The following is a 16,222-nucleotide window of genomic DNA, read 5'->3' as shown; positions in this document are numbered from 1 at the left end:
TGGGAAGAGGGGAATAAAATTAAAATCCTTTGAAGCAAAGGTCCTCAACTTGAAAGATGAGGGCCCTGTAACAGTTTGCACACGTATTCAATATCATATTACAATTTTACATTTGGAGCGCCAAATGGCAATCCTACCATGTTAGTAACACAGGGCAGCTGGATGCCTTTTGTACTGCCACTCAAAGAAATAATACTGGTTTGTTTGTAAAACACGTGGGAATATTCCCAGAGATCCTGGTGCATCTTTGCCCAGAGCTCAGAAGGCAGAAAAAGGAAATCAGATTGTTGAAGAAGACCAACTTGCCTGGGAGAGAAGCCCATATGCTGTGTGGGAGACGGCTTTTGTTTATTTTACTACAAGCCTGCAATGGTTCATGCACTTCTGTCCCTCTCTCTTCACAAGCCACACTGCTGGGTCACAAATTCAAACACCACACAACAGAATTATACAAGAATGCAAAGCAAAACAATGCCACCAGAAATAAAACTCTGCTAACAAGAGCATAATGATTCAAACTCACAAGGCCTAGAAAAAGGGAGGCTACAGTGAAACACTGCCCAGCAAAAGCCCACAGGCTTTTAAAGTGCAGTTTCTTAAAAAACAGGAGAAACTACTACCTACAATCATTGCATAATTATACATTTAATCATCCTATAAAGCTACAGTGAGAGAAGGGGTTTTCTCCTCTACTCAGTGAGGCCAAGAACTACTTGGCAATATTAAAAGCACATCATCTGCAAGTTCAGAATCCAAGTTCAAAGAAGAGATGCTTCTTCCATTTATTTAAAGGAATCATCTCTGTGCAGTCAGCATCCCTGGCGATCTTCATTCATCCATCTGCACTTGCGAGTATGTGTTTTCCCACGTTCTCCCTGCCAACAAACAACTTCCAGTTCCTATCATGCAGCACAGTCACCACCTGTTTCACAAACAGTGCTGGTTTTCAAACAAGAAATAGATGAAACGGAATTTTTTTTTTTTTTTTTTTTTTTGACAGGCAGAGTGGACAGTGAGAGAGAGAGACAGAGAGAAAGGTCTTCCTTTGCCGTTGGTTCACCCTCCAATGGCCGCCGCGGAGGCGCGCTGTGGCCGGCGCACCGCGCTGATCTGGTGGCAGGAGCCAGGTGCTTCTCCTGGTCTCCCATGGGGTGCAGGGCCCAAGCACCTGGGCCATCCTCCACTGCACTCCCTGGCCACAGCAGAGAGCTGGCCTGGAAGAGGGGCAACCGGGACAGAATCCGGCGCCCCGACCGGGACTAGAACCCGGTGTGCCGGCACCGCTAGGCGGAGGATTAGCCTAGTGAGCCGCGGCGCCGGCCGGAAACGGAATTATTATAAACTGGAATGATTTTTTTTTTCTATTTAAGAAAACGACCCAATTCTCTTCTGTAGTGACGCTTTTAAACATGAATTTACAACCTGGAAGAAGTCAAATCTTTTCATGAACCCTTATGCTAGAAATTCTGAAAATAGTGCCTTAGTGAGAAAAAAAAATAATGGAATATAGATTAGTTCAACTGATTTTATCAGAAGCTCAGTCTTTTGAAAAAAGGAAGAAAATTCCTCTTTCAGGCTCCCACCAGCAACTCCACCCCTGACACCTGTGTTCCTACCAGAAGGGGGCACTGTTGGTCAGGGCTAACCATCTCCAGGCAGCAGGCCCTGGGCCAGCAAGGCCTGAACCTTCCAGGCTCTGAAGCCTTTATTTCTCTCCTTTTCCAGCATTTCCTTAGACATGAGCATCCAAGTAACTCAAAATTCTGGGACCAAGTAAAGGGTGCTGGATGCAGCCGGCAGCCAGGAAAATGTTTCCTTCCCCTCCCTCATTTTTTTGATGCGTACTAGAAATGCTGTCCCTTTTTTTTTTTAACTTAATATTTTGTTTACTTACTTATAGAAGACATATCTTTAATGTGCATTATAGTCAAAGACTTAATGGTTCTACTAAATAAAGAGTTCTACACACAAAAAAGTAAAAAAGACCACAGCCCAGCAAGGAAGATAGTCAATGACTGTGAACAGTCATAGAATAAAAAAAAAATGTTTGGGGCGGGCACTGTGGTGCAGAGGGTTAACGCCCTGGCCTGAAGCGCAGGCATCCCATATGGGCGCCAGTTCTAGTCCCAGCGGCTCTTCTTCCGATCCAGCTCTCTGCCACGGCCTGGGAAAGCAGTGGAAGATGGCCCAAGTCCTTGGGCCCCTGCACCCACGTGGGAGACCCCGGGGAAGCTCCTGGCTCCTGGCTTCAGATCGGTGCCGCTCTGGCCATCGCAGCCATTTGGGGAGTGAATGAGCAGATGGAAGACCTCTCTCTGTGTTTTTACCTCTCTCTGTAACTCTGTCTTTTAAATAAATAAAATCTTTAAAAAAAAAAGTTCAACTTCACTCATACACAAGTAAATTTTAAAATGGCCACAAAAATCATTAAAACAATATTAGTGGCCGGCACCCCAGCTCACTAGGCTAATCCTCTGCCTGCGGTGCCGGTACTCCAGGTTCTGTCCTGGTCGTTCCTCTTCCTGTCCAGCTCTCTGCTGTGGCCCGGGAGTGCAGTGGAGGATGGCCCAAGTCCTTAGGCCCTGCACCCGCATGGGAGACCAGGAGGAAGCACCTGGCTCCTGGCTTCGGATGGGCACAGCACACCAGCTGTAGCGGCTATTTGGGGGGTGAACCAACGGAAGGAAGACCTTTCTCTCTGTCTCTCTCTCTCACTGTCTAACTCTGCCTGTCCAAAAACACATATATACATACATATATATACATATACATATATATTAGCATACAATTCCTATCAATTTGCTTGTCAAAGTTTGACACAAACACTGCGTCTGGCATTGAAAATGGAACAGCCAGGAAACCATCTGATTTCTATTAAAGCAACAAAAAAGGAACTTGCCATGTTCAGTTCAGTTTTAACTTCTGAGACGATTTTAATTGTTTTCATATATACAATGCCACAAAGTTCATAAAAATTTCCACACTCTCTGGCAATGTGGACATTACACCTTCCCAGCTGGGCTGAATGGTGTTCAGAAAATTCCCAGGCATTGAATTCACTGCAAGTTTGCTGCCAAGCTCATTCCACGCGTGATGGAGAACACATGAGTGAAATAAGCAAGGAGTGGGGAAAATCGCCTGATAAAAAGCTCTGGCGCGCTCAGGGCTCCTCCCAAAATATCACGCACCGTCCACTGCAACTTGTTCTGATGTGTGGTCACCACCCTGTGCCTAAATTACAGTAACAGCGGCCATGCAAGTTAACACTGCCTCTAAACTCGACAGAAAAGGGCAAGCCAGCCACACCTCCACCACTGCCATGTCGTCCACTGGTGCGCTGAGTTCTGCCGTGTGATGCAGCAATTATGGGGTTAATGATAGAAAGAGGGAAATGGTGAAAATATGGAACTGGATTTCTAAAAAAGTACAAAAGCAAGAATGTTAAAGAAACCAGGTAGGGGGCCGGCGCTGTGGTGCAGTGGGTAAAGCTGCCCACATCCCATATTGGTGCCGGTTCTAGTCCTGGCTGCTCCTCTTCCAGTCCAGCTCCCTGCTATGGCCTGGGAAAGCAGCAGAAGATGGCCCAAGTCCCTGGATCCCAGCAAGCATGTGGGAGACCTGGAAGAAGCTCCTGGCTTGGAATCGGTGCAGCTATGGCTATTTGGGCCATCTGGGGAGTGAACCAGTGGATGGAAGACACTATTTCTCTCTCTCTGCCTCTGCCTCTCTGTAGCTCTGCCTTTCAAATACATAAATAAATAAATCTTAAAAAAAAATGAAAAAGAAAAACAGGTGGCTTTCTAAGTCCTGTTTTAAGAGCCCTGGGTCTCAAATTAGAAACATGTTTATATAGGTGACTGACAAAGAGCTTTAAGGTTACAACTGGGGCATGGATGTTTAGTACTGCAGGCAAGGTCCGTCTTGGGACGTCTATGTCCCGTAACAGAGTGCCTGGGTTCGAGTCCTGGCTCCACTCCCAAACCCAGCTTCCTGCTTCTCCATACCTGTGAAGCAGCAAGCAATGGCTCAAATACTTGAGTCCCTGATACCCATGAGGGACATCCAAATTGAGTTCCAGGTTCCTGTCGGTAGCCTGGTCCAGCCCTCTGCTGTTGCAGGCAATTTGGGGAGTAAACAGCAGACGGGAAATCTGTGTCAGGCTCTCTGTCTCTTTCTGATTTTGCATTCAAATAAAAACGAATAATTAAAAAAAATCTAGGGGTATGGGCATTGGCCTGGTGGTGAGGATGCCAGCTATGACGCCCACGTCCCGTATCAGAGTGCCTGACCTTAGACCGAGTTCTGGCTCCCGACTCCACCTTCTTCCTAACACAGACCCCACGAGGCAGTGGTTAACAGCTCAAGGAGCTGGGTTCCTGCAGTTCACATGGGAGACCTGGAGTGAGTTCCTGGCTCCTGGCTTTGGTCCCGGGCCCTCTCAGGCATTTGGGGAGTGAACCAGTAGAAATGGGGGGCTCTTTCTTTATCTCAAATAAATACGATTAAATAAAAAAATTTTTAAACACTAAAGCATGAACCAAGTTCAGGTTTTCCTTTTACTATGGAGGCATCCGTGTACCAAGGCTGCCCACCAGGGTCAGGTCTCTGGCAGGATATTTCATCAGCCGTGAGGACATCTCACTGTCTCCGAGTCAGCTGTTCGGTGGGTGACCCACGCCAGGGAGCTGCCACAGTGATGGCACCCGGTCAGCATTAGATTACTGCTCAGTGTGAGGACAGGCCAGAGGTAAGTGCACTGTGACCTCTCCTCTCGCACTCGTGGTACCCATCTTCTGAGCCAGCGTGAACCCTCTGCACACTCCAACCAAGGAAGTAACAGACAAACAGAGAGGACACGGCCCCTAGAGAGGACGGGTTTCCGCAGCTCTTGCATTGCAAGTGAAATGAATGGATTTCAAGAGGACAGCCTGTCCCCTCACCAACAAAACCACAACAACACATAAGGCCTGGATTAGCAACACAGCAGGGAGAACCAAGGACAGAGCTAGCTGAGCCACGTGGACTTCAGGGTGTGCCATCACCCAGAATTTCATGAAAGCCCAGAGACTTCTATCTAACCAGAACGACTTCTGTGTGTAACAGACCAAAAGTAGAGGCAGAGGCCCAACAGATGACCTCTGAAATACTTTGTGGTTTTAAGATTATATAGGGGCCAGTGCTGTGGCATAGTGGGTAGAGCCGCCATCTGCTGTGCCGGCATCCCATATGGGAGCTGGTTTGAGTTCCACTGCTCCACTTAGAATTCGGCTCTCTGCTATGGCCTGGGAAAGCAGTGGAAGATGACCCAAGTCTTCAAGCCCCTGCACCCACGTGGGAGACCCAGAGGAAGCTCCTGGCTCCTGGCTTCAGATCAGCTCAGTTTCGGCCGTTGCAGCCATTTGGGGAGAGAACCAGCAGATGGAAGACCCCTCTCTCTCTCTCTCTGCCTCTGCCTCTCTATAACTCTTCCTTTCAAATAAATAAATAAATCTCAAAAAAAAAAGGATATTATAATGTTTAAATATTTTATCTATATACAAATTTAAAAACTTACTTTTTTAAAAGATGTATTTATTTGAAAGGCAGAATTGCAGAGACAGGCAGCGAGAGAGCGAGCGAGCGAGTGAAATCTTCCATCCACTGGTTCATTCCTCAAACAGCTACAATGGCCAGGGCTGGGACAGGCAGAAGCCAGGAGCCAGGAGCCTGGAACTTCAGCCGTGTCTCCCACATGGGTGCCAGGACTTGGGCCACCTTCGGCTGCTTTCCCAGGCGCATTAGCAGGGAGCTGGATGAACAGTGGATTAGCTAAGACTTGAACTGGCACCCATATGGGACAGTGGTACTGTGGGCAGAGGCTTAACCCACTGCGCCCCATCAACCTCTTGTACAGTAAGTACTGTGTGTACCCACAGAAGAAGTAGAAGTAAAACCATGCATTTAAATCTATCACTTACAAAATTAAGAAAACCAAGATGGACGGATGCTACAAATATTCTGAAGTCGACAGCACTGTTAGAGGTTACCAAAAGGATTCTGACATTTCTTACCAAAAATTCTCAAAATGAAGATCGTCATTAGCATTCAGTGATTAAAAAAAAATCAATGGAATTACAGTTTTTTCTTCTAAAGCAGGATGAGGACATAAAGTAATTAACGGCCTTCCCTCCCTACCCCCAAGGAATTTCAATTTGCCTTAGGGCTGTGTCTGTGCATCAGAGAGGCAGACGGACAGACAGACATGCGGCCACTCACTTCCGTGTCTCTGAATCTGTCCTCGTAATCCAGTCTGTCCTTCTCCACAGCCGTCAGCTTCAACTTCAAGTTGGAAATTTCCGCCATGAGATCTAACTTCTGAGTCTCCAAGGACGTCCTACTCAGGAGCTCCTGCGAGGACGGAGAGAGCGCGTCAGAGACGCTGGGTCGCGCACGGCCACGGCAGCAGCGGTGCCCTCTACGGTCACAAAGCAGCATCCGCCACACGGAGGACCGAGTGCAATTTCCAAACACACGCACTTCCCAAAGGCCGTGTATGTGAGCGACTCTCCTGCGAGCAGAAGCAAGCGCCCATATCCGTATCCGACAGACAGGCATGCTCACGCTGCAAGCCAGGAAGCCATACAAACGCCAGAAGAACAAAATCACAATTACCCACGAGGCGATCCACACCTGGGTCTGGCTTCTCATGGCGCAGACACGTTGCCTTGTGCCTATGTGTTCGCGGCTCTGAGGCTCCAGGTTTGTGCTGTGTGTACCATGTACCACGGCCGCCTCAGGGCCAAACCCGGCGCGGCCGGCCTCCGGACCTACCTGCTGCAGCATCTCCTCCGTGGCGTTCAGCTTCTCCCTGTGCTCCTCCAGGCAGAACTCCAGGTCTCGAATCTTCTCTCCCTGGGCCTCCACCTGGTCTGTTAGCACACTCACCTGTGTGGAGAGCGAGACAGAGCCATGAGGCGCAAGTCAGATGCCCCTGCCGACTTCATTTCTCTAAGCGGGACCATCGGCGAGACGTCACTGCCAAGTGCAAAGGGAGACGCCCTGAGACCTGACAGGTGACGGTGGTCCTTCCGCCACCTCCGCTATCTCAGGACTCAGAAGTGTTGGCCTGGGGATGCGCAGCAGCCCACAGGTTCAGATCACTGGGAAGGAGGAGAATGCACACAAGGACCCTTTTGGGGTGCGTGTGAAAGGGTAGCATTAGAGGAAATGAACTTCACGTTTGAAACGGGCATTATTCAAGGACTATTCAAATGTGCTCCTTCCTGAACAAGATGGAAACGGACCCAGGGAATTCCAACTCCATGAGCTCTTTCAGAATCCAAGCCAGGGTGCGACTGAGCCGGCCAAGGACGGCTGGGTGAGTCCTTCACCCCCAGTGACTATGCGAATCCCCCAGTCTCTCCTCGGTGGTCACCAGCTTCGTAAACGTACTTGAATTCAGCTCAGAATGCAAAGTAAAAATGTTGGTCAGGCATGTGAAGCATGAAGAAGCAGACTCAGGAACGGGCGTCAGACACAGTGGTTCAAGACGTCGCCCGGGACACTGCATCCCACACCGGAGAGCCTGGTCCAAGTCCCAGCTCCACTTCCAATCCAGCTCCCTGCGACGCAGCAGGGGATGGCTCAAGCACTTGGGTCCCTGCTGCTCTTGTGGGACACCTGCATGGAGTTCAAGGTTCATGGTTTTGGCTTGGCCCGCCCCTGGCTGTTGCAGACATTTGGGGAACAAACCAGTGGATGGAAGATCTCTCTCTCTCTCTCTCTACCTCTTCTCTTAAATAAAATAAAAATGAATAAACAAATAATTTGTTGAAAAAAGAAGCAGCACACTCAAATTTACCCAACAAGCTGGGACCCAGCCATCATCCTGTTTTGTTTGGCTTATGAGCTTCATGAAACAATTGAAAACCCAGGGCTGGCGTTGTGATGCAGTGGATTAAGCTGCCACCTGCAACAGCAGCATCCCATACGGACACCGGTTCAAGTCCCAGCTGTTCCACTTCTGATCGACTCCATGCTAATGTGCCTGGGAAAGCAGTGAAAGATGGCCCAAGGACTTGGGACCCTGTCACCCAAGTGGAGGACCCAGGTGAAGCTCTAGGCTCCTGACTTCAGCCTTGCCCACTCTAGCTTCTGAAGCCTTTTTGGGGAGTGAACCAGGAAATCAAAGATCTCTCTCTCTCTCTCCCCCTCTCTCAAATAAATAAATAAATCTTTAAAAACTGAAAAAAACCAAATTTGCAAATTCAGATTCAGAACTCATCTACAAGTCTTCAAAGAGCTCTTGGAAAAAGATTATGTAACACCTGTACGTGGGTTGCAAAACATTTTTTTGCATAGAAAAATACGTTTGTGTTTTTTTTTTCCTCATGGAGAGGCAGAGAAGGAGACAGAGAGACAGAGCTCCTTCCCACTGTATTACTCCCCCAAAACCCAGAATCCGGGAATACATCCCAGGTCTCCTAGGTGGGTGGCAGGAACTCAATTACTTGAGCAGTTCTCACTGCCTCCCAGGGTGCACATCAGCAGAAAGCTAGAATTGGGAGCCAGACCCAGGACTGAACCCAGACACTCCGATGTGGGACACGGGTATCGTAGCTGGTGTCGTAACTGCTAGGCAAAACACCTGCTCCAACTTACCTTTGAACTCCATTTGCCGTGAACTTTCTGAAGTAACTTGTATAAGTATTCAGATTTGTTTTTACTACAGATATGCATAAACCTGAGTTTCTGCTATGTATTAAAATACATCTTAAGACGAGATCAAATGAGCTCAGATGGTACTGTTGTCTGTGTGCAGATGGCACCAGGAGAGCTGAGGCTGGGTACAGGCCACTTCCTCCAGCCTGGTGAACTCAGGCTGGTTCTGCCCCAGGCCTCACCACTCCCCATTGTGCACCACTTCATGTGCAAGTGAATTTGCCAGCCCAACATACAATAGTCTTTGCAAGTACGTCCTGGGGAAAGTGTGATGTTGGAAAGTCACTTGCCTGGAGAACGAGCGACTCTTTATCATTTTCCAAGCGTGCTAGCCTCTCCTGATACACGTCTCCGTTCCCAGGGAGGTGTCCGTTCGTCTGAAAGAGGAAACGACATGGGTGAGGTGGACCCTCTGCAGACCTGGTGCTTGGTGGGGAATCATCCTCCAAGAGCCTGCACTGAATTCAGCCCAGCTGTCGCTGGCATGAATGGAAAATTTAAGAATGCAATTTGGCTCATTCATCTCACAAGAGGGAGTAAAACAGGCACATTCAGCATTGGCATTGCTTTTGCTAAACTCAACAAAGTCTCATCGAGGAGGAAATCATGACCCGAAAGGCACAAGGGGAGCTGAGGGTCCTGGTAGACGGCAGACGCACCTGGGGCAGGCGAAGCTTTGGAGCGTGCAATCGGGCGCAACACCTGCCTCTCCCTAACTGCTCAGCGTCACTGACTCTGGTGGTAGATGGCGGTGATGACCTGGGACACCATTCCGTTCCCATCACCCCCACTGTCAAGTTCCACGCCCGGGACTGCCAATGCCTGACTGTGGGTGGCAGAAAGCAGGAGCGAACTACACCCCACGCTTCTTCCTACTCACTCAAGTCTCCAGAGCATGGACGAATCTTTGAAGCCTTGAGTCTTTGGAAATTTCCTCTCTTTTCCCCCCAAACTGACACACTCAGTCCACGGCAGCTTCCTCCAGTCGCACCGCCTAGCCATGCTTATTAAGCTCATCTGCCTTGGCCTCATCGGTGCCTTGATTTATGCAACGTCCTGTTCAGCTCCTGGGCACAGCCTGCAGACCGGCATCATCTTCTAATCTCCACTGCTGCTCACTCCCTCCCACCTCCCTCCTGTCTCCTTTTCATGAGACTTGGAAATACGGAAGCATGCGATAAATGCATTGAAAAATGAAGCACAGCCCCCCCCCCCCACTTCTGTTCTCTTACAAGAAGCTATAAAAGAGATATTTGAAAAGGCTCAGGCTCAAGCACTCACTGGATGCAGCAGTTAAGATGCCCACATCCTGAACCAAAGTGCCTGGGTTTTGCCCAAGTTTAAGTCCTGGCTCTGATTTTCATCCAGCTTCCTGCTATTGGGCACCCTGGGCAGCAGCAGGTAATGGCTCAGGTCCCTGGGTCCCTGCCATCCGTGTGGGAAACCCAGATGGAGTCCCTGGTTTCTGCTTTGGCCCAGCCCTAGCTGTTGTAAGCATCTAGGGAATGAACCAATGGATTAACACACACACTCTGTCTCTCTCCTCCCCACTTCAAATAAAATGAAAATAAATACAACTTTTAAGAGAGGGCCAGTGTTGTGGTAGAGCAGGTAAAAATGCCAGTTCATGTTCTGGCTGCTTCCCTTCCGATCCAGCTCCCCTCCTAATGGCCTGGGAAGGCAGTGGAAGACGGCCCAAGTGTTTGGGCCCCTGCACCCATGTTGGAGCCCTGGAAGAAGCTCCTGGCTCTTGGTTTTGGGGCAGTTCAGCCCTGGTCACTGTGACCGTCTGAGGAGTGAACCAGCCGATGGAAGATCTTTGTTTCTCTGTCTCTTTCTCCCTCTCTCTCTGTTAACTCTGACTTCCAAATAAATAAATAGGTCTTTTCTAAAAAGAAAAGAATAAAGTTCTAAAAGAAAAGGTTTAGACAAAGCAGAAAATAAAATACCATTTTGAAATACAGTAATATATATTATATGTCTCTGTGTGTGTGTGTGTAACTCTGACTTTCAAATAAATAAATAAATCTTAAAAAAATGTTCTAGGGCAACTCATTCAGTTAGACCTACAGCAAACAGCAATCACCTGCTCGGCTCCAGCCGTCAGACATAGTCTTCGATCTGTTCTCCTAAATCTGCAGCTTGATGGAACACACCCTGGTTCATCACCTGTGCCAACATGTAACACTCCACAATCAAAAGAGAATTGTTGCCTCACCCACTGAGCACACCACACGGCTTTTTAACTACAGGAGACAATTTTGCTGTCTTAAAAAGAAATGTGTCCCCTTCTAGAAGCCTACAGCTATTGCTACACCATTAAAATAAGTTCATTCACCTGTACCAGGCTACTGGTGTTTCTATTTTCTTTTCTCCTATATCCAGCCTCCAATCATATGAGAGAATTAAATAAGCAGCAACAATTAGTACCAAAGAGATGACCTGCCTCCGACAGGAAACCAGGGGGTCTCCCTGGCCTGGGCGTAGTACTAATCGCCCTGCAGACGCCCAGGTGAACTAATGAAAGGTTCGGGGCCAGTCCTAACGTAGGGGGACTCCCAGGTTGGCCATCACTAGACAGGAATAAAATGCTCTTTACGTGACTGCTACCTTAATAAGTCTGCCTAACATTTAACAGAAGCTTCCCTGTAGCTTGAGAAACACCTGCTTCTATCACAAGAGGTGCACTAGGGGGGTTAAGTCACCATCTGAGCTGTGGGCATCCCCTGTCAGAGCACCAGGGAAAGCAGCCGAAGACGGGCCAAGTGCTTGGGCCCCTGCACCCATGTGGGAGACCTGGACGAAATTCCAGGCTCCTGGCTGTGGCTTGGCCCAGTGCTGGCTGTGGCAGCCATTTGGGGAGTGAACTAGTGCATGGCAGATCTCTCTCTGTCTCTCCCTAACTCTGCCTTTCACGTTAGGGAAAAAAAATTTAAAAAGTAACGCTTTAAAGAAAAAAAAAGAAAAAGAAGTGACCCATGTATGGGTCATTTGTAACCTGAGTCCACTTGTAACTGGACCTGCCTCCCCGCCCCCAGAAGGGGTCCTGTGGAACCTCCCCCTCTTCTCCCTACTGCGGGTGTCACCTCTGTGCAGAGCCAGCTGTCAGGCTCAGCACGGGCACTCAGCACACACTGGCCCGGTGGCGCTCCACAATGCTGGGTGGCACAAAACACTCCCCTTTTATGGATGAGGAAACTGAGCTTAAGAAACTCTCCCAGATGCGTACAGGCTGCTCGGGGTTACAGCCAACAACAACATTCAGCTCCGCTGCCTCCCAAGCCCACGTTCGCAATCCCCAAGACAGAATCCGGCCTCCTTCCTCACTCGCCGCTTTGGTTATACCAGGGGCTCCCTTCATTTGTTATTAGGGCAGTTCCTCCCAAGAGGGGATTCGCCAGGATCCTGTGTTCCGCAGCTGAGAGGCACCATCCGTTTACATCACACCATGAATTCTACTTGTGAGCGTGCCCTTCAGTGGTGTGGGCTACCTCCGTGCTGTTCTGCCACCTTCACCAACGTCCATCTAAAGAACTCCTTCCATCTTGCAAAACTGTAAGCCTCTGTAGGAGGATCTCCCCCTCTCCCTCCCCCTCGGCCCCCTGCAATCCCCACTCTCACTGCTGTGCCTCGACTTCAACTAGCCCAGGTACCTTATTAACAAAAGCAAACAGAGCAGAGGGGAGGGCGAACGATGAAGTGGAACAACAGGCGCGATGTGTTGTCAAAAATGAGCTATTTTCCACTGTCTGGGCTGTGCAGCTGCCCCTCCATCAGAGGACAGCTGGACCATCTGCACCTGGAGATGGAGCCCGAGCACATTCGGCACAGGGCGGACTGGTGGCAGAGGAACACTTGTGTCACACAGTGAACTGGTGGCAGAGGTACACTTGTGTCCATCGCCTGAGGACGTTTGGGCTGTAGAATCTGCTGTTCAGGTCCCCAGAGCAAGAAGCTTCCACTGCCAGCCCAGATCCAAGACTACATCTTGATTTCTTCATGTGATTTTCACCAAAGCACAATGAACAATGAAACGTCCTAACGTCCCGCACTGAAAACTGAGTAGCTTTTCAATGCAAACATCACCTCTCCTACCTTCTTGGATTGTGCCTTTTTGAGGTGCTCTAGACCATGCGTGTCCACCGTCTGTCAAGTCCACGTCTTCCCCAGTGTGCCCTGGGGAACAGCAGCTCTGCTCCGCCACTGGGTTTTGAAAAGGAGCTGGAAAGAAGCCTCTGCCCGAGGACAAGAGAACTCCATTCGCAGATCAAGTCCACAACTCGGCTCCAGGGCCAGAAGGAAAGTGATCGCCACTCACCACCAGGTGGCGCTTCACACCGACCACAGCAGGTCGGGAGGCTTCTGGGCTCTGACAAGTGTCACCCACCCGGCTTCCTGCCTGGGGTCCTTGAAAGTGAACTGAGGAGGCATCCATGATGTGCAAGGCTCTGCCCCTTACAGACCCGTCAGCTGTCGGGCACAATCCAAAGGCCAGGCCAGGTGCCTGGGAACAATCAGGAGACCTGTCCACACTCGTAACTAGACAGTAACAGGCCTGCCGAGAAAGCTGTCCTTGGGGAACCGGAGGCTGTCATGTTCCGTCAAACAGTTGAGACGCACATAGATAAACACTGCACGTTCTCTCCCAACTGTGAAAGCGAAAACGGCTCATCTCATAGGAGCTAATTTGATCATAATACACTGTCTGTATTATCAAATTAACATAACTATCCCATTCCCATAAATAAGTATTAAGTGCCGGTATTTTCCAAAGTTATCTTTAAGTGAGAAGGGAACTGGGACCTCTTAGGGGTTGAAAATGGAGCAAACCTGTGGCCCCATCATTTTTCTCCCAGCTCTAATCGGCTACTTCTGTGATCTCAATTCTGGAATAAGCCACGGACGACTCAGAGCCCAGAGCGTACGGCGCAGACACCCACCAGGTGGCTCTGCAGCCAAGCGACCAGCGTCTCCGCCGTGGAGTCCGGGACCTGGCACCTGAGGCCTTCCTTCTCATCCGTCTCCATCACCTCCAGCAGCCCACGCAGGTCCTCCACGAGGTGCAGCGCGCGCAGGCTCCCCATGAACGGAGACGTGGGAGACTGGCAATCAAAGAGCCCATTGGAATACTCCAGCGCCTTAGAACCTGGGGGAGGAACAGGAGGCAGGAAATCAGTGCAGCCGCACTGGGGAATGACTAGGGCAGGGGAGAGGCAAACCCCTTCAAGCCTCCGCACTCTGCGAGGCAGATACCAAATACCAAGGGTCCAGCACCTGGCAAGGAGGCCAGTGTGTGGTCAAGGGACAGCCCGGTGGCCTTTGCGCGTGGTGGCCCAGGCTCATGGAGATGAGAGTTAGCAGGTGGCAGACTGAGTTCAGGCTCAGAGACCCCAGAGCCATCAAAGTCCCCAACAGGGAGTGATACAGTGACATGGAAACCACGCAGCACACTCCCGAAGGTGACAGGGCCAGCTTGCAGTTAATGTAGCAAGAGTTAACTGTGACGTTCACCATGTCGTACGTGTGCCTTTTCAAATTTACGTGTGAGATGAGAGCCCAGAGAGAATGTACACTGAGCAGAGCGAGTGAGGAGGAAGGAAGGAGGAGCAGACGGGCCGGCCCACCCCAGCCCAGCAATGTTCCCGGAGGGCCCCCTGCCGACACTGTCACGGGTCCACGTGGCACTGACGGCCCTCCATGGTTAAGCCCACCAAAGAAGGGGGCTAGGGGGCAGCTGCACGCTTAGAGAAAGCCCCCAAGTATTTGTAGTCATTTCTCCTCTTCTCCCTCGGAACTCCACTGGAAAATGACTGGTGTTGATTTAAAAACATATATACTCAGGCCCCGCCCACCCGCCACACTTCTGAATGACTGAGCTTGACGGGGACCTGCTGAGTCTTGTAATTGTTGTCAGTACTTCCATGGGTGGTCCTGACGGCTTCACTGGGGATAGGGCATACACCCATCCAGGGAAATGCATGTGATGTGAAATATTTTTTCCCAGCAATATCAGTCCACTCCACTAGAGTCTAAGCACGTAAGCTTACAACCCCAGCAAGAGCCTCTCAGGACGGGCTCGCGGTACACCTGCCGACACGACGGCAGATGAAGTCGTGTCTTGTTTCCCCACGTCACAGTCCGTCAGCAGCTAGGAACCACACACCGTGCCTCCAACAAGAGACGCTTTTCCAAATGAAACCTGACCGGCCCCTTCCCAGATTCGGGTGCTGGAACTCTGTGTTTGTGTCCCCGCCCTCCGGACGAGACTTAGCTCGGCGACAAGGCTTTGGAGATGACAGCCGCAGAAATGCACAGTGCTTGTCTGCTAAGGAGGCCTCACTGCAGAGGCATCCAATTGTCACACAGGAAGCCCAACTACGGCCACCGCCTGCAGGACAGGAAGATACCTACAGGCGTCCTGGAGCCACTGCAGGATGGACACAGTGGGGCCAAACTGCCGACCAGAACAGCAAAGCAGCTGGGCCAGGACAACGGGCGCCCAGGAGTGGTGCGCCCAGCTGTACCCCCGTCTTCTGGTGGGTGCCGATCCTGCCAAATACCCCACGTTCAACTCCGTTCTCATTACAATGGGTTCCTGACTACCTAACAGGACTTCTCTGGAGATTAAACACTGCCCTGAGCCCTGAGAAGGCAGTCATCAGCGCCCCCTAGGGGCCCCAGGGGACATGCAGGGCTCATGAACCCACCCCAGACGTGCAGGTCTGCTCAGTGGCTCTGCTCAGCCCTCAGCACAGGGCACAGCCGGCCAGCGGGTCACCGCCAGGGAGCGCCAGCGTGAGCTCCCCGAGTTAGGGAGGCGACTGCAGGGGTCCAGGGACGGAGCGGCTGCAGTGGGAAAGCAAGGGTGCCCAGGATGCCGCAAGGCACCGGTGGCCCCGGCAGAACAGGCTGCAGAGAAGACAAAGGGGAGGGCAGAGGCTGGCAAGAAGTGGGTCTCACAGAACCTGATATGCTAAGGGGGAGAGCATCTGGAACGACAGAATGACTCACGCTGCGGGCTTCGGGAACTGGGGATAGGGGAGGGGGGAGGGGTATGAAGCAAACCCAGACCACTAGAGGGTTTTTAGAGGGGAGTTTAAAAATGCTGACAGCACGACGCTGACGTGGCCTGCAGCAGGGTGTCAGTGGAGAGACATGGCTGGTGGCTGGAGGGAGCGACTTACACCTTAGTAAGAATGGGGAAAGTAAATATGAGGGCGCTTCCCAAAGCTCCTGGAAAAACACGCTGAAAAGTTGTCAGTTTATTTTGGTGCAAATGTTTTCTTAAAATATTTCATAACATGCTGGAAATGCATTGTTATGAAAAAAAAACTATGCATTTTAGATGATACCAAAGTATGCGGAATTCAAGAAAATGCTCAGGGATGTGGGGGTGGAGTGGGGTCCCTCAAAGTCTGGGCCACAAACCACCAACACCAGAATTGCTTCGGATGCAGATTTTTTTTCTCCTTGACCAAAAACCTAAGACGCAACGGAAATTTCCGAGATTTTAAAAATGAAG

The 16,222-nt window shown here is 50.4% G+C and overlaps 1 protein-coding gene across 5 annotated transcripts in view; it reads right to left on the bottom strand.

Moving 5' to 3' along the window:
* Positions 1 to 16,222, bottom strand: part of PPFIBP1 (PPFIA binding protein 1) — a 176,265-nt gene that overhangs the window by 38,264 nt on the left and 121,779 nt on the right. For all 5 annotated transcript variants that reach the window (XM_008259470.4, XM_051850901.2, XM_008259471.4 and 2 more), the window contains 4 exons: positions 13,641 to 13,846; positions 8,991 to 9,077; positions 6,811 to 6,924; positions 6,256 to 6,387 (listed from right to left, as the gene is read on the bottom strand). In XM_008259470.4, coding sequence (XP_008257692.1) covers positions 6,256 to 6,387; positions 6,811 to 6,924; positions 8,991 to 9,077; positions 13,641 to 13,846 — 539 coding nt within the window. The remainder of the gene's footprint in view (positions 1 to 6,255; positions 6,388 to 6,810; positions 6,925 to 8,990; positions 9,078 to 13,640; positions 13,847 to 16,222) is intronic.

Source organism: Oryctolagus cuniculus, chromosome 9, assembly GCF_964237555.1.
Source record: "Oryctolagus cuniculus chromosome 9, mOryCun1.1, whole genome shotgun sequence".
Classification (NCBI taxonomy): domain Eukaryota; kingdom Metazoa; phylum Chordata; class Mammalia; order Lagomorpha; family Leporidae; genus Oryctolagus; species Oryctolagus cuniculus.
This window is presented reverse-complemented; position numbering and strand designations above follow the sequence as displayed.